Source organism: Glandiceps talaboti, chromosome 23 (assembly GCF_964340395.1).
Source record: "Glandiceps talaboti chromosome 23, keGlaTala1.1, whole genome shotgun sequence".
In the NCBI taxonomy this organism is placed as follows: domain Eukaryota; kingdom Metazoa; phylum Hemichordata; class Enteropneusta; family Spengelidae; genus Glandiceps; species Glandiceps talaboti.
This window is the reverse complement of record NC_135571.1, coordinates 8684961-8709960: the sequence shown is the minus strand read 5'-3', so window position 1 is coordinate 8709960 and position 25000 is coordinate 8684961. Positions and strand designations below refer to the sequence as shown.

Below are 25000 nucleotides of genomic sequence, written 5' to 3'. Positions count from 1 at the left end.
TGGCACTAAAATACATAAAAATACAGTCAATAAAAGGGCATTTTTCTCAATAAATACAGGCTTTATATTCCAAGTACTTCATACTGATTTGAAATTGATTGTATTGTCTGAAATACTTATCAATTTAGGTCAATTAAGTTGGGGAGGGGGGGGGGGGTGCATGTCTGAGACCTTATTAAAAGAATTTAGTTATTTTTATCCTGCATTGAATTATTGATATTGACCTTTATATCTCTCGTATTTTTCTCGATTGAACAAGGAAACATACTGGCATGTAATATCAAATTGTGTAATATGTGATTCACCTTTTGTTTTGATTTGCAGGCCCAGCTGAACCAGGTGCAATATCAGTGGAAGAAGTCCTGACAACCAGTATCAGGATTTCATGGGTTCCACATGATGGTACTGTAAACCATTACATAGCACGGTACAGAGTTACTGGCTCTGGTGCTTATTCTGACAGGACCATTGCTGGATCTGCGACAGAGTATACCCTGACAAGCCTACTACCAGGTACTCTGTTTGACATCACCATCTTAGCAGTGGGACCAGGAACACAAGAATCAGTTACTCAACGAACATGTAAGTAAATAATCCTTTCTTTACTAATGAGTAGCTAATAATAGGGAACTTGCAATTCAGACTGTGGTTATCGTATTACCTAATCTGGAGCTACTGATAAAAGTAACCTCCCACAATGGTCAGGGTAAATATGAATTGATCATTCGTGGTTACAAACAATGTATCAACATTGTTTACAATACCAATTCATTAGTATTTATTATCACATTTCCCATGATGCAACATTCAGCATGGCGGGTTTGCAAGTTCCCTATTGATCATGCTGTCTGAAATAGTTATCAATTTTGGTCTGAGGCCTAATCCTCTCATATCCTATCTTGTCATACCATTGATCATATCACCTCTAAGTCAGTAACACTAACTTCCACCTCATCATTTGTACATGATTTTTTAGTTGGTTGTGACAGAAAACATCGTTTTTTTTCCTGTTTTTTGTTGACCGTCACCCAACTTCTCCAGCAGCCTTTTAACTGAGGGGAACCCAAAATTATCATGCACCATCTGGTTGTTGTTGTTGTTATCCTGATTCTAAGTCAAATGTTCAGTGCACAAATTTTGTTTGAAAACTCTAGCTGTGATGAACACCATCACCTGAAACTTTACAAAACTTACAAAAGGACCGTATCAGTGACGAAGAGTCTGCCTCTGACACTTTAAGTAATTATGTACATTTAATGACTTGCCCAATCAAGAAGTGAATAGGTGCTGAAAGAGTTTTTAAAAAACGCAAATAGGAGCAACATACTTTTTCAATTTCTTCTCTCCGACTTCCAACTTTAAATCTTCTCTCTCACTAATCTTCTCCCTCGTGTTTTTTACAGACCCTGCTGCACCAGATTCCATACAGGTAGTATCATACACTACAAGTACTATCACAGCAGCATGGACAGTGGTAACCTTAGGAACCTTTGAAACCTATGAAATCTACTACAAAGAACTACCAAGTGGTGGTTTGTTATATTTCAGTAGTGTTGCCCGTGGCCAGTCACCACAAGTATCAATTTCCAGCTTGACCCCTGACACTGAATATGAGATCACTGTCTACACCAAGAGTGGAACGTTGAAAAGTGAAGTCGCTACCGTCACACAGCTAACAAGTAAGATTTAAAAAAAAAAAAAAAATTTTCTCGATCAGATATACATTATGTCCACTGCACATTTTTTTCAGTACTCTTTCATTTTTTTGTCACAGAAAATAATTAAAATTAGACAATTAATTAATTAATTATTAAAAATATTTATAATTTAAGATTTATATTGTCACAAACAAGTGGAATTCTAGATATAAGCCAAATATTGTGTTAATCCTCTTTCTCCTTAGGGAGTATTTGTTCATACCCAACTAAGTAAAAGTTGTTAAGAAAAAGGGAATTTTTAATAATCTATTGGAAAATTAAAGATTGTTAATGTCCTTGCATGACAGATGGTGAACCACCAAATTTCTATAAGTTTGGAGAGTTTAGAATAAAATTGATTTCCATGGAAATTGTTCCCATGGAAACTCCCATACCTTAAAAAGAATTTATTACATTTGGGAATCAGCATTTTTTTACTACAGTTGATGGATTTTGTTTCTATTTTTTTTTAATATTACAGAGGCTAATGCTCCAGCTCCTGGACAGCTGACTGTTACAGCCTACACTTCTGACCAAGTAACAGTTAGTTGGGTTGCACCAACATCAGATGATCTATTCGATGCCTATGAATTGGTCTATTCACCAGCTGATGGAACTCAGGATGAGACTCTGACGATCGCAAACACCGTAACGTCTCAAACGTACACCGAACTGCAGCCAGGTGTGCTGTACACGTTTAGCGTCTACACAACAGTTGAAGGTTTGAGGAGCAACCCATCAAGTGTGCAACAGAGAACAGGTTTGTAAAATTTTGATGTTTTTGAGTTTATTGATATCACCATTCCATACAGACACATTTCTTCATTCAGCTGACAAGTCTCATGACTTACAGAGATTATATTGCACAACTTGATGTGAAAACACTTTTTAAAATGCACTCACACATCCAAATCAAATTGATTTCAGCACCTGAGTTGCCTGGTGAAATCACTGTGGATACAGTGGGTACAATTGCCATGGAGCTGAGTTGGGGACATGCTACTGGTACTTTTAATAACTATGAAATCATATACACACCAGCTGGTGGAGTGCCTTCAGCTCCTGTCTTAGTTTCCAGCAGCGCTTCATCTTACACTCTGCTAGGCCTAACACCTGGTACTGTTTATAGCATCGACATCCGTACCGTGAGCGGAAATGAAAAGAGTGACCCAAGGAGTGTTGAACAAGCCACAAGTAAGAATCATTATTTGTTACTGAATTTTTCTGAAAACACTATGGATGACTTAGAAAACTAACACATTTGGGACCACAAAAAAAAGCTAATTAGTCACCCAGGGCAATTATTTGGAAGAATTTATCTTTCCATCTTTTTTTAAATTTAACAAGTCACAAGGAACAATTGTGTAATTTTGTTTCTATATTCAATATATACTATGTGTAATTATTGTACAGTATTATTATCTGTATGGCATATTTCATATCAAATTTCATCCAGTCCATCAAATATGATCATTGTACTAATAAGGTATTTGTGTCTATAAAATAACTGCAGTTGAACAAAAGAGGATTAATACCTTGATAACTACATTTTCATAATGCTTCTCAAAATATATTCATACTTTCAGGGGGACAAATGCCAGGAACAATTTCAGTGGTACAGTACTCTACGACAACAATTAAAATCTCATGGGTGCAAGCTTCTGGTCAATTTGATCAATATGTTGTGACATATACACCAAATGATGGCAATCGTGCACAAGAGACTTTGGTATCACAAGCTGTTTTGGAATTAGAATTCCGTGATCTGACTCCAGGACAAGAATATGAATTTGGTGTTGCTACAAAGTCAGGAGCACTAACAAGTTCACCTTCTACCAAGACACAGAGAACTAGTAAGTTAATTCTATCCTATGCTCATTGGTTCATTTCAATCATGTGACGATTTTGAAAGTCTGTCCTGCCATTCACATTGGTTATTTAAATCATGTGACTGTTTTGAAATTCTATCCTGCCATACTCGCATTACAATAGTGTCCATTCTAAAATTCCATCCTACCATGCTCTTTGGTTCATTACAATCATGTGACTCTTTTGAAATTTTATCCTGCCACTTATTGGTTCATTTCAGTCATGTGACCATTAAAGCAATCAAATCACAGACCTGCTACAGTAGTAATGCAATCTGATGCTATCCTTGGACATTATTTTCTGACATGCAGAAATGTTACTGATGTCATTCAGTATGTGCAATTTCATTGGTTATTTTTATTAGAAGTTCTTATTGTGTCTCTCTGTCTTTCTTCTATAGAACCAATGTCTGTATCCTCTCTGACAATCAACTCGGCCACAGCAACTGATCTGGCATTCTCGTGGGTAGCGCCCTCTAGTGGTGTGGTTGATAGTTATGAGATTAAATACAACCCAGCTAGTGGATTTATCCCATCACCAATTATTGTGGATGATTCTGTGTCGTCATACACATTAGCTGGATTGATACCGGATACTTTGTACACAGTGGAAATTATCGCACTTAGCGGTAACGAGAGAAGCGATGCCCAGAGTAGAGTGGAAAGAACAAGTAAGTCAATGTTTATTTCTTGTATTTAAGTGATTTCTTGCTATATAAAATACTCAATATCATTTGTATCATATGAAATCCTCACTAATTTTGTCATATTTCTCATATGTCTGAAATTTCAAGCAATCGCTGTTTGTTTCTCCACTGCTCAGTGTCAATCAATGGCCATGAATTTCTAAAGTTACAAGAGAAATGAAATTGACTTTGGTTATTTCAACCATGGGATGAAATGTTTTTAACACAAAGATAGACACAATTCAACTCTAGACTGACAATAACAGAGACGTCACCACACAAAAGGATCCTTTGCCCAATCACATTGAACAGTGGTAAACATTGCTATTCTTGCACAGTGCAGTGAAAACAGGCTTCTGCTGAAAATATTACACATCGAGTTGATGATCTTAATGGCTTCAATTATTTACACTGATAACGAACATGGTAACTTGTCTACTTCTACATCCCCACTGTGTGCTGCACCTAAATAATTATTTACTTTGCGTTTAAAGTTGTCTCTGTGTGTAAAAAACACTGTGTCTCATATAAAAGTCACTCAGGCATCTTCATTTTTCCTGTATATTGCTTATAAAAACTATCATTAAGAAATTATTTATTAACTTTTTTTTAAATTTTGTTTTTCAACCAGGCCAAACCAGTGGTTTAGATCTGTACTTTACCGATGTACAGACCAATAGATTGACAGTGCGATGGACACCACCAACTGGGACATTCAGTACCTACCAAATAACATACAATCCACTTGGTGGCACTGCTAGTCCTACTAACCACAACGCTGATGCCACAGAGCTTGTTTTGACAGGCTTGACTGGTGGCCGGCTGTATACTGTCGTAATAAGTGCCTACACAGACCAAGGTGTCCAAGTTGGTACTAATGTACAGAAATCACAGAGAACATGTAAGTTAATAGGATACTAGTGTTAGCCTGCCATTTCTGTTTACAGTGTGATGTCGTTATCTGCTTCATTCAGTCTTTGATGTACACAGGTAGTCTTGGCAAATATCTGACAATTCAGATCATGATGTACACAGGTAGTCTTGGCAAATATCTGACAATTCAGATCAATTCAGGGGCACTGTTTGTTATAGAGCTCATCAGCACGCCTCTTTTGTATTGTTAATTGAATTTTTCTAGTATACAGAACGATGACAAACTGCTTTCTTGTCATGGAAAGGTTATTATACCTAGAGCAAGATGTCATCACGTTTAAAGAAACCTGTGGTAATGATTCCTAAACTAATACATTATTTGTATTTTTATTACCATTACAGTACCAAATCCACCATCAAGTCTAACAATTGGTAGTTACACAAGTACCTCCATTCCTATCAGTTGGTCACAACCCAGTGTTGGTGATCATGATGGTTACACAATCTACTACTCCCCAGCTGATGGTGCATCAAGTGCTGTTACTAACATTGGCTCTTCATCTACATCATATTCATTATCTGGACTTACAGCTGGTAGAGAGTACTTTATATCTGTAGTGACTAGAAGTGCTAATATGAGGAGTGCTAGAGTAAGCGAGACTCAGATTACAAGTAAGGAAAATTAAATTTATTTTCATCTTCAAACTGTTTGTATGACCCCTCTCTCTCTGTCTGTCTGTCTGTCTGTCTGTCTGTCTGTCTGTCTCTGTCTCTCTCTCCTTCTGTCTATGTCACACACACACACACTCTCTCTCTCTCTCTCTCTCTCTCTCTCTCTCTCTCTCTCTCTCTCTCTCTCTCTCTCTCCCTCTCTCTCTCTCTCTCTCTCTCTCTCTCTCTCATATCAGAAAAACACCAATCGCATTGCTCATGGCAACTGATTTCTATATTAGTGTTGTAAAGACTTACATTTTACCAGATCAACGTCTTGACATTAAACATTTCTTCATTTCCTTTGATAGAACCAAGTACTGTAGCTACTATCAATGTTGTGGAAGTTGCATCTGATAGTATATCCATCACATGGGAAACTCCTGATGGTGACCACGATGGTTTTGTTGTATCCTATGGCCAGCTTTCTGAAACTCCAACAGAACAGATATATGAATTGGATGATGCGAGAGAACTTCTCATGAGTGGCTTGACCTCTGGCACAGCCTACCAGATTACCATAGTAACAACAAGTGGTGATGAAGAAAGTGATGCTGCTACACAAGATGTTATAACAAGTACGTTTGCCTATATTGTGTGTGTGTCTGTGTGTCTGTGTGTGTATTTGTGTGTGTGTATGTATGTGTGTGTGTGTGTGTGTGTGTGTGTGTGTGTGTGTGTGTGTGTGGATATGAGTATGTAGGGGGTTAGGGTATATGTGAGTGTGACAGGGTTTTGACGTAAATGGATGTGTGTGGGCATGTTGATATATTTATGTTAATTTGTTGTTGTTTATTAATTTTTCAGTCCCAGAGACACCAACAAACCTAGCTGTCACAAATTATGATACCAACTCAATCACTGTCACCTGGACAGGACCAGTGGCTCAAGAATATGATGAATATACACTATCCTGGTCACCAGCTAATACAAATGGTGACACCGAGGCAACTGTTGCAAAGGGTGTCACTGAATATGTACTGTCGCAACTAACACCCGGTCAGCTGTATTCCGTAACATTGGTTACTAAACGGTCTACTGCCACCAGTGATCCAGAGTCCATTACTCAGAGAACTGGTAAGTTGTTGAAAAAGAAATAGTTTGTAAATATGTTTAGGTCAATATCATATCTATGCATTATTAGGTTTTAGTGAATGATTACACCCCACTAATGCCATAGACGCCGTCATTGGCTACAATAGGAGCATGTGACATTCTTTAAAAAGTGATGTTGCATGGTATGTTTTGATGTTGCCCTGTCTAGTGCTGTGATGTTGGCCTATGATGTCAAATTGAACATCTGCACATGTACTCCAAAGCATTTGTAATAATAAATGATTTTCATACACATTCAGGTGAAAAACTCTTTCACCTCATAAATGTCGCAGTGTCTTTTTTATGTTTAGTTTCTCTGCATGCATTGTGTAGTGTGCTTATATATAAATATAGAGTGGGTTTGAAAATTCTATTCTTGTTTTTTTTTTTCACACAGTACCAACTGACCCTGGAACAGTCACTGTTGCATCTGCCACAACAGACTCATTGACAGTATCATGGGTAGCAGCTGTTAATGTGTTTGATGTGTATGAAGTAGTGTACACACCGGTAGGAACGACAGCATCACCTAGTGATGTTGCAGCTGGTACTAATCAAATTGTACTGGAAGGTCTTGAAACTGGTGAAACATACACAGTCACCATCAAGACCAAATCTGGTGATGAAGTCAGCGGTGAAGTCTCTGTAACAGATAATACAGGTAGGAGATTTAAAAAAAAGTGTCAATGTGATTTGTAACTGATTACTCAATTTGTAGTAAGTTGATGTAGAAAATGCACATACAAAACAAACACTATTTTTGGACTAAATCACAGACTGTTGTTTCCCCACCAAAGTTCACTCTTACTCCAACAAATGCACTTTTTATAATTTTCTGTGGTGCTTACATAAATATGGTGTCTATGGGGCACCTGGCTTTCACCTCAATTTGAGTTTAGTGCAAGTTTGTATGTTAGAGTATAGGTAAGACCATTAATTAACCACTTTGCATAAAATTTGGCTTTGAAAGTCACATGACAAAATGAAATTGCACATATTATACCGACTGAAGTATGAATGCAGACACTGTGACCAGTCATTTTATTTTTTAACTTTCGAGTCCTCTGTGTAGTAAAAAATAAGCATGGTATCTTATCATTGTTCATCTGTACTCTCTAACAGTGCCAGGAAGACCAGGTGAGATAACTCTGGACCAGGTCCATGCTACATACATCGAAGTGTCATTCGGTGCAGCTGATGGTGTCATTGACGAGTATAAATTGACATATACACCTACAAATGGAGATATACCATCACCTAAGACAATAGCATCTGATACACGTAATATCATTCTGACTGGATTGACGCCCATTGTTGAGTACACCATCAGAATATATACGGTTACTGGATCCCGAGAAAGCACGTTCCGAGAAACAGTTGTGTCGACACGTAAGTGAAATATTCTCTTGACAAATCTTCCAGCATCTGGTTCGGGAAATATACACATTTGATATGAGTTTACAAATTTAGGACCTTCTTATCACACTCATTGCCACTTGAGGGCAGTGTTTAAGTACATGCAAGTGCTAGATATAAGTTTACATATTTGTGATATTACAGTGAATTAGGAGTGTTTTATCATATCTGTTGCCACTTGAGGGCAGTGTTTAAGTACATGCAAGTTCACAAACGAATTTTGATTTTTTTTTGCCTATACTAATTTCCCTTTAAAGGGACACAAGCCAAGAGTATTCATATTTGGGCGTAATTTATGCTGCATATTTAAAAAATACTCTCAGTATTATACTTACTGAAGCATACTTAAACATTACCTGAAATTGACTGCATTCAAACCGGTATTTAGATATAACACATAAACGATCCGATGACGTAATTTATTATATATATCAAAAAATGTGTAGGAAATTCCTACAATGCAATTAACTGTTCTAACAGCAAAAAGACAACCATAATGTTATAGGAGACATCCATTGACATTAACGTTATACTGGAATGTGGTATTTTCACTTAAGTAAAATGCTTATAAACTCAGCTTATGCCCCTTTAAGGCCCGGATATCCTCATTTCAATCGTGTTCCATCGTTTAACTTTCAGTTTTCTTTTCTTTTTCATTACAGCTGATGAACCAATAACCTTAGAAATAACAGTACAAAGTTACACAGAAGACACCATTGCATTACAATGGACTGAACCTACTGGTTCATTCACACATTATCATGTAACCCATGTACCTTCCGATGGTTTAACACACTCACCTGTTATTGTAGACAGGGAGTCACAAACACTGACTGGTTTAACACCTGGTGAGGAGTATGTCATCACCGTTCAGACATCCATTGGTTCAACTCTGACTGAGGATGGATTAGATGTCTTAACACAGAGAACAAGTAAGAATTTGATATAATTGCTTCAGTTAAAGCCCAATAATTCAATCCCAGGTTCTCACATTAGCATTTTCTTATCTGTAGAGTTGTAAAAATTAGATAATATCAAATCATTTTTTTGAAACTAAGAAATAAGAAATAGACATGGAATCAATAAAAAATGACAGGAATTATTTTTAACTGATTGATTATTGATTATTGATTGATTGAATGTCATTCTGTGGATGAGATGTACTTTAAAAAGTATTTTTGTAACATCAAATTTGTGTTTTCCACCCCATAGAACCAGCTTCCCCAGGCCAAGTTATCATTAACTCAATAGATATCACAGAAGACAGCATTCACCTGTCATGGACACGTTCTGAAGGTGTTCTTACCAGCTATGAGGTCATCTACAGTCCTGAAAATGGTGACTTTAACTCTCCGACGTCCGTTACCAGTGACGTATTAGACTTTACGTTAACAGGCCTGGCACCTGCTACAGAGTATACCATCAGTGTCAAGGCTGTGGCTGGCCAGGAATCAAGTGTTGCAAGACAGGTTTCAAGATATACAAGTAAGCATTATTGGCTGTTGTACCACTTTTTAAAAAAATCTATGTTTTCTTTTAAAGTTAGAACACGGTCAAAAATTTCAATGTTGTAAAGTATTGATAAGGTTTTGGTCTAGCCAGATCTACTGTCATCTGAACGGATGTATGCTAGTATCAGCTGACCTCGAGTTGCAATGTTATAGCTGAACACTAGGTGGCAGTGTTTGCTTGTTAAATCTCGCCACTAGGTGGCAGTGTTGATTGTTACAGTTCACCACTAGATGTTAGTGTTTGCTAGTTTCAGGTAACAACTAGCTCGTAATTTTTTGCTAGTTACAGCTCACCACTTGGTGGCAGTGTTTGCTCATAAAATCTCACCACTAGGTGGCAGTGTGATCATCAGATTGTAGAATTGCCTGTGATCAAAATTTAGTCTTCATATAATCTAAATGCTTGTGTGCAAGAAGTCTTTCAAGCACCTGAGTTCCCAAGCTAACAATTTTACATATAAATGGAAACTGTAACTCATACCTTTTGCTACATTATTTTACCAGAACCACCAGCACCTACTTTGAGTATCGCCAACTATGACACAACCAGTATTTCATTGGAGTGGGTGCCACCAAGTGGTGCCAACATTGCCAAGTACAAAGTGACATTGGACCCAGCACGTGCTGACAGCACCACTGAGTTTGAAGTGAGTGAGACTGCTACATCGTACACCATCAACCAGTTGACACCAGGTAGAGTTTATACAGTTGGAATCATGACTGTGTCCACTGTAGGAGGTACTGATGTCAACAGTGATGCTGATACAGCTGTACAAAGAACAGGTATGCATATTGATTGAAAGCAGCTCTTAACAGTTATTGAGAGAAAACAGTGCCCCCAGTGTTTAATGCTAACATTTAAGCCAGTGAAACAGTGCCCTCAGTGTTCAACATCAATTTCATCTGTTCATAGTGGTAAATACTCAATTTCTGCAGCTGTTACCTTAAACAACACTTCAGTGTTCAACACTCATTTTACATCATTTTTAATTGTAAATAACATTCCAAGTGTTCAGTACACCAGTCAACTTTCCTGAACTGTGGAATAGTGCCTTCCAACTGCAGCTTTAGGTTGGCTATGACTGTATTGAAGGTTCCTTTGACTTTGATTTGGTATGCATATTGTCAGATATGCTTTTGTTTTGCATAAATGTGAGTTTCTTCTGTTATTCCTTTCTAGTGCCAACACCACCACTCACAATCAATGTCCCAACTGATACAATTGGTTCTACATCTGTTACTGTCACATGGACAGCATCAGCTGGTGATGTGTCCGAGTACAGGATATCTTACACTCCAACCACAAGTCAACAACAACCAATAGTTGTACTTCCATCAGAAACATCACAAGATATCGCTGGACTCACCAATGGACAGTCATATACATTTAGCATTATTTCAGTCAGTGGAGCTCTACTCAGTAGTGCCATCACTAGTTCTGCTGTTTCTACACGTAAGTCTCGTTCATTTTCATTATTTGTTACAGCATAAAAGCAAAAAGCAGCACTTTGTTTTCAGGTTTTCAAATGCTAGGAACTGAATTGGAGGGGTTACACATACCTCACATCCTGTTTGTAGATAACATGAGTATTAAGAGGAGGGGGTGCAGGGGGGGGGGGGTCAGAATCTGATGAAAATTACTTGCCTGTTATTACACCTGGTCTCTCAATCACTCAATATTTTACTGTTCAATATTTTTTCCTGCCAGGACCCTTCAAACCTGGGCCAATCACTGTCGATGACGTCACTAAGAACTCTATTGACATTAGTTGGGTGGCTGCACCAGGAACTGGTATTTCCTACCAAGTTGGTTACAAAGCATCAGATGAGGACGGTGCAGAGACAACATTTACTACTCCTTCTACCACCTACCAGATTACCGGACTGGATTCATTTGTTACCTATACACTGACCGTTAGAACTGTTATCGGATCACTAACAAGTGAACCAGTGGAATATCAACAAAGAACTTTTGGAGACAGTAAGTATATCTTTTTCTGTAAGTTTGCAAATTTGAAGTTGTGTATGTTGAAAAGACAAGACTGAAAAATGCAGACCTAATATATGTATTATTTATTCCCCAATTGGTTTTTGTGACCAATAAATACAAGGGATTTCGGTATTAGTGATGCTGCATTTACATGATAACTTTTTTCCACTAAAAATGCTAAAATCAATATTCCTATTCACTTTAATGCATTTTAATGTGTATACTCGATAATGACAAATGATTTTGACTTTACGCGGAAACACAAAAGATGGACAAATTGAAAATGTTGCACACATGTAAATATAGCACAGCAGTGAGTAGCATGCGGATAAGTACGTCCACAGTAGTGTCATATCGGAGGTCAAACTTGTACATTTTTTAATTATTGCATTTTTGGTCATTTACATAACAGTGTTTTCATCTCCATGTAAACAGTAAGTGCAAACACACTAAAATAGTTGGATTTTTATATGAAAATAATAATAATGGGACCTTAGTAATGTCAGAATACACTGCACTGCAGTGTTGATAAAATGGTTGTCAGAGGTGTTATCCAATGCAATATTGTTAGCATATCAAATATTAGGACAAGTGCTTCTTAGCTGTGTCATTCAGCTGTATATTTATTAACTTGATGTTTTTACCTCTCCAGTTCCAAGTGCAGTCCGTCAGTTCACAGTGGCCTTACAAGACCCATTCCAGGTTCTTGCTTCATTCACACAACCACAGTCTCCTAACGGAGTCATTGATATATATGAAGTAACAGTGAGAGGTACACTTCAGGTAGGTCATGTCCAAGTCTTCATGTAAATACAAAGACAAATGGTCTTGCAGGCAGCACCACTCTTTATGGAACAGTTTACCACCTGAACTTCATTCATCACCCACTGTCAGTAAATTTAAGAAGGATATGAAGTTGTATCTGTTTGCAAGAGCTTTCTAACTTTTTACAATGATCTACTGTTGTTTCTGTTCAGCGCCATAGAACAATATGTCATTTTGGATTTTGGCGCTATATAAATTCTTTTGATTGATTAAGTGTGTTAGGGGATCTTAACATATCTTAATCTGTTACTGACCACTGACTTAAACTCCCTAGCTTGAACAATTTGAGTAAATTTATGAGTATGGCTTCCTGAGCTGCATTCAACACTATGTTTTCTTCTACCAACAGGGTAATGCACAGCATGGCCCCTTCACTGTGGAAGTTATTGCTGATAATGGTCAGACCGTGTATGAAAATGAAAACCTTGGTGTCTTCAGACCAGGATATACGTATACTTTTACTGTAAGTATCTCAAGTACAAAGATTCTGATTGGATGTCCATGAACCTATGACACTAACAAAGATTCTGATTGGATGTCCATGAACCTCATGATACTAACAAAGATTCTGATTGGATGTCCATGAACCTCATAATACAAAGATTTTGATTTGGTTGTCTATGAACCTCATGATACTAACCAAGATTCTGATTGGCTGATACAAACAAATGTTCTGATTGGCTCTCCATAAATTGCATAATGTAAACAATGACTCTGATTGGCTGTGTTTTATTTTCAATGCATCACATGGTAAATACAGAATTCTGATTACCGGTAGTTTAAATTCTCATCCATGTTTTCTTTTTTGCAAAATTACAGATCAAAGCCAGAAATAGTTTTGGTTTAAGTGAAAATGCCGTGGCTTCAGTACCATCTGCGTTAACTATGCCATTAGCATCACCAAGACCCCTACCATTAACTAGTGCTGAAATAAAACGTAAAATGAATCCAGGTGTCACACATGATACAATCACTATTATCCTATCAGATGATCTGTTTGATGACCAGTACAACGTTATCCAAGCATATGGCATCTTAGTTGCTGAAGCTAGTGGTAAGTCATTAGTTAAAAGATTCTGATTGGCTATTCTGAAACCTCATGATACAAAGAAAGATTCTGATTGGATGTGTGCTGCTTTCAACAAAATTCTCGTGCAAGACTTATGATGGTGATGTTTTTTCAAACTAGACTCTTAAACATGGAATTTCTGCTGTAACTGGACAAAAAATAAACTTCAATTCTGGATATTTGTGAGATCAAATTGAAGACACATCTGTGCAAACATGTGTTGATGTGGGTTAATTATTTCAGTGTCAATGATCATAATATTGGGTTGATGGGTTGGTTGGTTGGTTGGTTGGTCAGTCGATCAGTTGGCTGGTCAGTTGTTTGGTTGGTGGGTTAATGGGTTGATTGGTTGGTTGGTTTGTTGGTTGGTTGTCAATTTACAATAATCCTGATTGTTTGGAGCCAACTTCTATAAGTCTGCTAGGCAGACAGCTGTGTTTCACACCCAATTCAATTCAAATGCAATACACACACACACACACACACACACACACACACACACACACACACACACACACACACACACACTGTATATACTCAGTATATGTAAAATGTCTATGCTGGCATAAACAGTGCTCAATACATATATATGTAGAGTGGTATAAATAACACAGTATCAAGTAAGATACACAGGAGCCGTTACACAGTGTTTCAGACTGTCACAATCATCAAACAACTAACAGTATAGTTCTATGAAGTTCCAAATTCAAAGTTCAAAAATTCCATTTCATGTGATATGGGTGCCACTTTGAGATCAATTCTGAATATTTATTTAATAAATAAATTTTAAAAAATAACTAAATATTATATATATATCTGACAATTTTGCAATAATTCTCACTTACAGGTTCACCAGGTACTGTCGGTGCATCACCACCAGGTTACAATGATGTGAAGGACTTCAGTCCTATACCTGCATACCAGACAAGTGAAGCTGTCAACTACTTTGCTGTCATAGGTAACCGACGAAAACGAGCCAGCTCATTAGAATACACTATCGGTAATGAAGATTGTACAAGTGATACGTCAACTTATTGTAACGGTCCATTGAAACCACTGACTCGTTATATGTAAGTAATTGTATATAGTATACCATCATTAACTGGAAGTATTGTATGGCACACCTCCAAATTTGTCTTAAAGGAAAAGTCCAGTCAGACTTATTTCTGTCTTTAGTATACTTGTATTGATTACTGAAGTCTGGTCAGTGTTATTTCTGCCTTTAGTACACTTGTATTGATTACTGCTATCAACTTAAAGGAAAAGTCCAGTCAGACTTATTTCTGCCTTTAGTACACTTGGCATGTGTTCAGCCTTTTCAAGTTGTGGCATTGCATGTAAGGATTTATGTGAAAATCACTTGTTATGACATCATAGCTGCCCTGATCACTGTTTTGACAAATAAAAAAGAATGTCAAGACAAAGATATTGTCAGTAATCAGGAATGCTAAAAAACCAGACTGCAGTGGTAAAAGACACACAAGCTAGCTGCTCAATCAAGAACAACCCCCACCCCCACCCCAAGAAAAAATGTAAGTCTCTCACAAAGTAACTTTATTTTCATATTTCTATATTTTCAGGATCAAGATTAGAGCTTACGCCTCTGATGATGTGTACAATGACACAGCTTGGAGTTCTTCCATTAGCACAAGTAAGTACCAAAATGTTGTATTTCAATAATTTCCCCAAATAAAATCATATCTTTAAGTCAGATGTGTTGTATGGGAGGGAATCATTATTGTGTCGATGTACTTTGATTTGAGAAAACCTGAAAGACGGGTAAAGGCATCATTTGTGATGTAGAAAGGGTTTTGGAATACTAGTATTACAATGAGTGTGGGTAGTGATTAAGATTTATATAAGGCCTCCTGATAGGTCAATCAATCATCAAGATAAGTATTTGGCTCATGATGCACCAATCAAAAAGATCAATATATTTATGTTTTTTTCTCTTCAACAGAATACGACATATGGTGGTTTGGCTATGCTATCATTGGTATTGTTGTATTGGCAATATTTGTGATTTGTCTCATAATCATCTGCAGATGGTAAGTTTACTAAAAATATTTCTGTAGTAATTCTGTGTTTTTTGTTCTGTAATTGTGTATTTTTACTGTACATTAGGAAAGAAATGACACAAACACTTTAAAATGTCAGTCCCTATATTATTAGGTGTGACATTGCTGGATTAAAATTTAGCAAAATAACTAGTTATCACTAGTTATCACAACTAATCACTAGTTATCCAACAGATTACCCCCTGGACCCCGTTATCACTCTTAGAAGCTTACACACCAAATGAAACAAGAAAAACAAACAATAAGAAAGCAAAACTCGACAAGACAAGACAAGACAAGACAAGACAAGAAACAAACCAAACAATTTCAAACAAACAGTTACATTTATCGGTGTCTCTGATGTCACATTTGCCGTATATATATTCCATATGAGGAGTTCGAGATGATGTTGTTGTTGTTGTTGTTGTTGTTGTTGTTATTGTTTCACATTATTGTGAGTAGTCAACATGTCAGAAGTTTTAGCAAATAAACTTCGAGTCGTAATCAAAAAGTTTGAGCATCCTTCTCAAAGTTTTCAGGTCTGGTTCCAAAATATACCTGGTGCTATAGTTGGATTGATTCTTGTTTTTATAACAAATTGATTTCATTTTGTTATCTTTTGAACAGTTGTTGTGTTAAACGTCGAAGAGACAATGATTATCTATACAGACGTGATTCAGATCAACATCTTGTTGGTCTAGAGAACCCAGCATACGTCCGTAATGACGTTAGACCTCCTAGTCCACGGTATGTAATGAAAGAATCAAGACCACGATCACCATCACCATCACCACCATTACCACAACCACAACCAGTTGTAGTCCAACAAGCACCACAGATTGTACAACTGCCAAGTGTGAAGGAAAGCAGACAAACAGGACTGGCAAGGTATGATCAATCAATCAATCAATCAATCAATCAGTCAACCAATCAATTAATCAACCAATCACTAAATTATCACAGAATTTAAAATGGCACTAACACGCAATATGATTAATCCAGAGATGATTGACTCCCTGCCATATCATGATAGCTTTCCATAATAACATACACACAAACACTACCACACACGTGCATTACTGGCATATGTTTTAACCAATTTCAAAACTTCGCTCTGTTGTGTTGGTGGAATCCTAACCCCTACTACTACTAAAAGTGAGAATGTTGTATATCTTAAATTTATCAGCAGTAGATGATAAACGTATTTTCAATGGTACAGTATTCTGAAAACAGAAAAAAGAGTACTGATTGGTTAATGCAGAAGTATCCACCAATAACATGTCTTACCTTATTTTATCAACCAATAATGAATGGTGTTACTTTTATTTCCAGACCTGTCCAGATTAGTAAATTTGCAGAGCATTACCGCCAAATGGCAGCTGATTCTGAATATAAATTCCAGGAAGAGTATGATGTAAGTTATCTACTTTGAAGAAATTTGACAAAAACGTAATTTTCTAATTACAGTATTATTCAGGGAACTTGTTTGTTTTAATCATGCTAGCAACTTGATTCCATAATGTTTAATTTTTAAACAATGTTAGTTTCTATACAAGTCAATGATATATTATTAAACCAGTTTTAACCAGTTTTATCTGGTTTTAACCCATTTCAAACTAGTTTTAACCAGTTTTATCTGGTTTCAACCCATTTCAAACTAGTTTTAACCAGTTTTCACCTGTTTAATTTGTTAGTTTTCAAGTAGTTTTAACCAGTTTTATCAGGTTTTCACCAGTGTTGTACAAGTTTTAATTTGTTTCAAACCAGTTTTAACCAGTTTTAAATTAGCATGTTTATGAATCCCTTTTTAATCAGAGTTGAAGGTAAGCCACCCTTCTTGCCTAATTCTTAATGTTAACAAATTAATTATATATAATTATTTCTGAACAGGATTTGCGACCAATTGGCACCAACTTTTCAACACGCGTTGCTGATCTTCCAGAGAATAAACCCAAGAATAGATATACAAATATCTTGCCATGTAAGTATACTTTCCAAATATTACACTTCGTTTACGTCACTGGTTCTGCTGTGTTCGAAATATTCAAAATTGTCGCTACTTTCCATGATTTTTCTTTGATATTACTGGCACTGGTGTAATCATATTATTCTCCAATATTGTTTCTTCATTCAGCCGAATAATACTCGTGACCTAAGGAGTCTTGTCACTAATCGTCCAGCTACTTGTAGTGTCAAAGCCCCTTAGGTCACTTGAATTTTCTTTCAAATTTAAACACCTGTGTGTTGTTGATCAAGTTTACAATACTTCCAAATGATCTGATACCATGTCCATGTTAGTATGAGTTATTTCTGGGATCATGAATTTGACAAAGTCACATTATAAAATCATGTCTTCATTGTGTTTATATGTTTTATTACAGACGACCACACTAGAGTCAAGTTGAAAGAATCAGATGATGGCAACGACTACATCAATGCCAACTACATTGCTGTAAGTTTTCATCTCATGTTGTTTTTTTATTAATGTTCGTGCTATCATAGCTATTTTCATTGCAACATAGTCTTCAAAAGGTCCAGAATGTTTATGAACATTTTACTCATTCACCATATTTGGTCAAGGCATGCCCATATTAGGTTATCTCATGTAAATTATTAGTTGAAATTTACCTTATTTGGTCACATATTACCATATTTAGTCATATTTTACATTTGTAATCACATTTTGCAGTATTAGTCACATTTTAACACATTTGGTTACATATTACCATATTTGGTCATATTGTAGATTCTTAGTCACATTTTACCATATATGTTACTTTATTTGGTTACATTTTACCATACTTTATAACATTTTACCTTATATGGTCATACTGTGAGAATAAATATACCTTATTTGGTAATACTTGACACAAGTCATCCTAATTATTTGCAGGGCTACAACTCACCTCGTGAGTATATTGCTACACAAGGACCACTCCCTACAACCAAGGATGATTTCTGGAGAATGGTATGGGAACAAAATGTATCAACGGTTGTCATGATCACACAGTGTGTGGAGAAAGGAAGGGTGAGTTCCCCAAACATACAAACAACAGTTTAGGTAGTATTTCAAGAGAATGAATCATAGAACGACCAGAGTATATATTCCATATTTTTTGTTCTAAATGGCTCTTGCTTGGCGTATAATGAATGGAGTGGAAGTGATGGTACTGTCCAAGAAATCAAAAATATTTCTATGATGTGCCTACAGGGTAAATAACAATTTGAGGTAATCCATTTTGAAGTACTGTCTGGAAATTTGCACTAAAATATATTTCTTCTTTGTGTATTTTAGGTTAAATGTGACCACTATTGGCCATTTGATTCTGACCCTACCGATTACGGTAACATCACCGTTACCATGTCATCAGAATCTATCCTGCCCGAATGGATTGTGAGTGACTTTACCTTGGAGATGGTCAAGGTATGTAAAGCTCCTGGTTTACTATAAGTTGTTTTCAAGTTTCAGTTTAACTTAAGTGTTACCTTTTTTAATGCAAAATGTCAAAGTTAATGAGAAGATTTAGAATTAAGTAAAATGTTGTGCATCAATTCCTAAGTATTTGTTCCATTTTGAGGTTTTTCATGAATTTTCAAATTGTTTGGGAAAACATGTTGTAAGAGAACAGAATGTTGGATATCGTTGAGAGAATGGTAGTTATTCATAAACCTTACAATCAATTATGTAAATTTATTTTTTCAGACCCGTGAAGTTCGTGCTGTACGTCACTTCCAATTCACTGCCTGGCCAGATCATGGTGTCCCGGAGACATCTGATGCTTTACTGAGATTTGTGCGTACTGTACGTGGACAGATACCAAAGAACAGTGGACCAGCTGTCATACACTGCAGGTAAAGTACCAGTTCTACCAAAAAAATGTATCAATTTTTTTTACATTCCTTGAAAAATGACTGTCATTTAGGAGACTGGACTCAAAACACCCCTCCCCAACCCCACCTCTAGGACTCAGAACACCCCTCCCAACCCCACCCCTAGATACTTGCCAATCTAGTATAATATATGTTACTATGTGTGTATATTTGTGAATCATTTTAGTCGGCCAGTTTTACACTTAGTCCCTCAATGCGTGCTGTTATTTTCTTTAATTTATTACAATTTTAAACTTCAGTCTGTACATTGTGCTGAGACACACATGTAGCACGTTTTCTTACAAGAAATAAAATAATAATGATAATAATAATATTTGTATTGCAGTGCTGGTGTTGGTAGATCTGGTACATACATGAGTCTTGACTTCCTCCTACAACATCTAGCCAGAAAGGAAAATAAATACATAGATGTCTTCCGTTTGGTTGCCAACATGAGACAAAAGAGATGCTTTATGGTACAAACTGAGGTAAGCAAAACTATATCATGTTAAACCCTATGTCACATATTGCAAAGACAATATTTCTATCTCAAACTCATTCGTATACAAGTTGATGTAGCGCTTTCCAATGTTTTATTACTGATAGCATATTAAATTTACCTTCAAATTGCATATACTATCATGTGGACAGGTTGGCATTCCATATATCTATACATTGTATATGGTTTTTTCTTCTCGTTTTTATTACCGACAGCATATTAAATTAACCTTCACTTTGCATATTATACTATGTGTGGACAGGTTGGCATTCCATAATTCTATGTATGTTTTTTTCTTCTCATTTTTGGTACCTTTGTTTATTTGTACACAGGCACAGTATGTATTCATACACAGGGCTGTACTGGATGTTTTACAAGGACGTGTCAGTGATAGTAATTGGTTGCTGTCACCTTCAGGTTCTCAAGCTATTCAGTGTAAGTAATCATGTAGTATATTCATTGACTTTTCACTCACACAACACAAAAATGCATACAAACATCATCTATCTCTTTCTATTTCAAATGGTTATTCTCTCTCTCTCCCTCCCTCCCTCCCTCCCTCTCTCTCTCTCTCTCTCTCTCTCTCTCTCTCTCTCTCTCTCTCTCTCTCTCTCTCTCTCTCTCTCTCTCTCTCTCTCTCTCTCCATCCACACTTTATGTTCTCTCTCTCTCTCACTCTTTCACTCTTTCATACTCAATCTCTCTCTTTCCTACTCTCTTATTTCTGTCTCTCCTCTTTCATCCTTTCTCAGCCACACATTCACAAACACAAACAGATGAAAGTAGATACGTAACAATCACAATGTTTTTATCCTTGGTTAGTTCCACCTTTTTTTCTCTGTGAGAAGACCAGAAGGATATGAAACAATTTTTAGATAGTTTTCATTTGTCAAATAATGACAATGAACATGTTATTACTGGGCATAGGGTTAGCTAGAGTTTAGTTATGAAGTTTAGAATCTGTTGTGTATCTGTCTGTCTGTCTGTCTGTCTGTCTGTCTGTCTGTCTGTCTGTCTGTCTGTCTGTCTGTCTGTCTGTCTGTCTGTCTGTCTTTGTAGCCCTTTGAACTTCTTATCCCTAGGGTGGCATGTTGTTGTCATCGACATTTCTACAATGGTTCTTGCTTGACTGAAAGTACAGGAGGTGTGCATATTCTCATTGGCAATGCTGCTATCTCATTTGCACAGATTATTGCATGCATAATTGCTGTACACTGGGTAACAGAACAATGAGAAGCATGTACGCAACACACACAAAACAAACGAGTCACACACACATGTCTCAGTGGTTTGGCTTCCAAAGGAGGTGCTTTAATAACCAGCAAAACACGCAACATTTGCACTTTTTAAATTTTTTCCGCTATTTGCAATTTGTATCTGTAGAACTGATGAATTGTGGTTTAAAGAATGCAATAGGTAATAGCCAAGCATCTTTTTGCAAAATCTGCACATGCTAGTTAGCTTCATTTGCACATGTTAAAATCTAAAGAATGTCTAACTTCTAAACTTTCATAAAATTAAAATGTAATGGTAACATGCTAAATACCATAAGAGGCATTTTCAAACCATAACACATTTTCTTTGTTTTAATGTTTTCATGTAATATGTATAAAAGTGAAATTATAATATATATTGTAGTTCTTAACATAAAAACAAAGTTATCATCTTTCAGAAAAAGTAATCAGTGATATGATATATACTTATTGCCTGGCTATGAAGGCATTTATAGTTAACGTCTGTTACCCCAGGGGCTGTTATTTGGCAACTATTTCTAGAGGCTGAAAGCTGAGGGAAATACAATCATAGGTGCTAAATAGCAGCATGAGGGGTAATATGACGTCTACTAGTGCCCGAATAAGGCAAGGCAATAAGTGTTTTATAACACATCTCATTTTCAGGCAGAGTCAAACAATTCACCAGAAGGACATGCTATATTGCCCTCAGGAAAATAGAAAATGAATATTACCCCCTATGCAAATTGAGGTCACTAGTCCATACCACATGACACTGTCTAAGCCAATCACTGAAAATGATGTGTTATAATAGTAATTAGTATTCACATATCCAAATGTACCAGTATATCTTATTTAAAGAAAGATGTTCCAAATAATGCATGCATTTAACTCATGACATCCTAATATATTAGATCATGTATGCCAAATAAGGACATATTATATGCAAATCAGTAAGCCACATATGGGTATCTACCAAATAAGGGCATGTAAATCAGTGATTCCAAATAAGCGTTCTAAATAAGTGCATACAAATCAGTAAGCCCCTAAAGCTGTATACATGTAGGCATTTGCCAAATAAGGGCATGTAGATCTGGATGCCAAATAAGGGCATGTAGATCTGGATGCCAAATAAGGGCATATTGAAAGTGATGAGGGATATAACTTTATTTTGGATAACCATGAAAGGTTTTTCTTAAAATTGAATTGAATAATATGAAAATTTAACGTTGTTTTTGTATATATTTTTTTCTCAGATCCCTCCAAGAAGGTTGATCCCGATGAGATCGAAAATCTGGATCCAAATGATAAAATGGTTGAGCTGTAAAAAAATAAAATTTGCGATGTCGAACACATTGATAATTTTGCTCACAATTATCAAAGAATGAAAAAGAAATTTTAACCAAATGCAAAATCAAAACAATTTTCCTTGAGCAGAAGGTCAAAATTTTCAAAAACCTTCCCAAAAGATATAATTTTTTTAATGATTACCCAAACTTTTCAAAGCATTGTATTATCTTCAGTATTTTATCTCAGACATATCATAACATTTTTTTTATTTCTGTAAGTTAATGGGTTTTCATTTTGACAAAAAAAAAAGTAATTACGTGGTCCTCAGCTCAACTAGTGCAAAATAAAAAAAAGAGACCATGTTAAAAACAAAAACATTTTTTTACATTATAACCTTGATGTTGACTAACAATTTACATAAACTTAGTGTTTTAGAAATTCTTTTTTAGAGCTGTTAGATTGATTTTAGAAAATTTTAGCTTTTAGTATTTTATTTTGGGTTGGAATATTGTTAAAAACTTTACATAGAAGGTCATCAAATTCTTCCTTTAAAGAAATTTTACAAAATTGTATGTCTGTAATTTTTGTCTTCCTTCAAAATCATGATCTATCTTACCTCTTATCTCTGTAATGGTGGACAGTGCCCGTATTCCAAATAAGGGCAGATCAAACCATTGTGCCAGAGGGGTGGAGAGACCATAAGTATTATAAATATATCATGATGATAATTTTAGATGAGAAAGTATTGTTCTAAGATTAACAAATGCAGGTAAATTGAAATTAAAATTTATTTTTAAAGTTTCCAAATTTTCCTCAACACTTCCTTTGCAGCATTATTAAAATATGTAAATAATTCCAGTATGAGAAGGTTTCCCTAATAAGGGCATGCTCTGAGTATGTTCATGTATTTGTATTCCAAATTAGGGCATCTTTTGCCTGTTTATGTACAGTATTCCAAATAAGGGAATGTAGGGGTTTAATACCATATATGGCATTCCTCATTTGCATTTGTTATACAGTTCTTCTTATCTTAGATGTCTTCTAATTGGACACTACTCAAAGTTTGACATTTTTTTTCTGAAAAAAAAACCTTACACATTATTTGCATTATTGAACTTCAGCATTTTATTTCTTAATATTGTAAAGTACATTTCAATTACTACCTGAATTTTAAAAGTCACCTTGTATGGTTGGCTGATGCTAGCTTATTCATTTAATTTTGAATATTTTAGCCAATCAGAAAAGCCTTTTCAAAGGTGCAAGGCCACCCATTACATTTTAGCAATAAGAAACAGACTCCAGAAATGAAGAAATTAGGAAGCTCTTCCAATATACACTGCAATATTTCGACTTCAAAAGAACTTTTTCTTGTGCAAAAAAATTTGCTTTTTTATACAAGAGTTTTGTGATGTTTTGTAATTTTTTATACTAACTTATTTTATTCAGGCAATATCTGTATATTTATGGTCACTTTATTATGTTTTCGTCTATGGGGGCTATTTTTTATAAAAAATATGCATGTTATTTTTTACTCAGGACATTATTTTAGAAACTATGGCATATTTTTATATATTTGAAGCATGACAAAGGATTCCTGAATATCTTTGTAAAACAAATTATGATTGGACAATGTCTTTGTAAAATTGATTTTAATTGGACAATATCCTTGTAAATTGGATTATAATTGGACAATAACTTGATATGCAAATGTATGCAAATATCTAGTGATTGACAGGAATATTTAAATCATGAAGAGAACAGAATTTGGGTGATTTAATATATACATGTGACTGACCCCATTTTTATCATGTAAATGGAATTTTTTGACTGGTGTAAAATAAATAATAAAGAAAAACTATTTAATACAAAAAAATCGCGTTATGGACATTTAAAATTTTTTTTAATGAGTTGTATAATCTGACTATGATGTTAAAACTTAAATGTGAACTCAAAAACAAAACGTGCAACTTTTCCAGACGTAGGTGTAGCATGCAAAATCATAAATGTATAGCGCCCTCAAGAGGGTGTTTGAATACTACATGCTTTAACATGAAGTGTATGCCAAGTTGGGTTCTGTTGTTTTTTTTCGAAAATGTCTGATATTTTGAAGACACGGACATGCGGGAACCAATGTTTTGATGTCTGAAGTTAATGTGTGCATGCTGGCAGGTCAGTTCATTTCATTTAGACAAAATGTTGTATGGAATTTAACCCGGGGAATTTAATAGTTAGTCAATCTTGTCATCTCAAAATGTAAGCTAATTTACATATCGTGTAGCTAGATTTGTATCGTTTTTTTTTGCATGGTTGT

The 25000-nt window shown here is 35.7% G+C and overlaps 1 protein-coding gene across 1 annotated transcript in view; it reads left to right on the top strand.

Annotated features, from left to right (window-relative positions):
* Nucleotides 1-24516, top strand: part of LOC144452687 (uncharacterized) — a 68319-nt gene extending 43803 nt beyond the window's left edge. Inside the window, exons 50-82 of the mRNA XM_078143831.1 lie at nucleotides 325-582; nucleotides 1404-1679; nucleotides 2179-2457; nucleotides 2625-2891; nucleotides 3284-3550; nucleotides 3967-4236; nucleotides 4883-5152; nucleotides 5527-5796; nucleotides 6147-6413; nucleotides 6643-6912; nucleotides 7328-7591; nucleotides 8053-8319; nucleotides 9009-9278; nucleotides 9559-9831; nucleotides 10362-10640; nucleotides 11038-11310; nucleotides 11566-11838; nucleotides 12500-12630; nucleotides 13022-13135; nucleotides 13492-13726; nucleotides 14589-14811; nucleotides 15322-15392; nucleotides 15702-15789; nucleotides 16426-16686; nucleotides 17131-17212; nucleotides 17689-17779; nucleotides 18180-18250; nucleotides 18692-18826; nucleotides 19094-19222; nucleotides 19502-19650; nucleotides 20015-20156; nucleotides 20500-20602; nucleotides 22656-24516. Of these exons, the coding sequence (XP_077999957.1) occupies nucleotides 325-582; nucleotides 1404-1679; nucleotides 2179-2457; nucleotides 2625-2891; nucleotides 3284-3550; nucleotides 3967-4236; nucleotides 4883-5152; nucleotides 5527-5796; nucleotides 6147-6413; nucleotides 6643-6912; nucleotides 7328-7591; nucleotides 8053-8319; nucleotides 9009-9278; nucleotides 9559-9831; nucleotides 10362-10640; nucleotides 11038-11310; nucleotides 11566-11838; nucleotides 12500-12630; nucleotides 13022-13135; nucleotides 13492-13726; nucleotides 14589-14811; nucleotides 15322-15392; nucleotides 15702-15789; nucleotides 16426-16686; nucleotides 17131-17212; nucleotides 17689-17779; nucleotides 18180-18250; nucleotides 18692-18826; nucleotides 19094-19222; nucleotides 19502-19650; nucleotides 20015-20156; nucleotides 20500-20602; nucleotides 22656-22726 (6689 nt within the window). The 3' untranslated portion in view covers nucleotides 22727-24516. The remainder of the gene's footprint in view (nucleotides 1-324; nucleotides 583-1403; nucleotides 1680-2178; nucleotides 2458-2624; nucleotides 2892-3283; nucleotides 3551-3966; nucleotides 4237-4882; nucleotides 5153-5526; nucleotides 5797-6146; nucleotides 6414-6642; nucleotides 6913-7327; nucleotides 7592-8052; nucleotides 8320-9008; nucleotides 9279-9558; nucleotides 9832-10361; nucleotides 10641-11037; nucleotides 11311-11565; nucleotides 11839-12499; nucleotides 12631-13021; nucleotides 13136-13491; nucleotides 13727-14588; nucleotides 14812-15321; nucleotides 15393-15701; nucleotides 15790-16425; nucleotides 16687-17130; nucleotides 17213-17688; nucleotides 17780-18179; nucleotides 18251-18691; nucleotides 18827-19093; nucleotides 19223-19501; nucleotides 19651-20014; nucleotides 20157-20499; nucleotides 20603-22655) is intronic.
* Nucleotides 24517-25000: the final 484 nt, after the last annotated feature.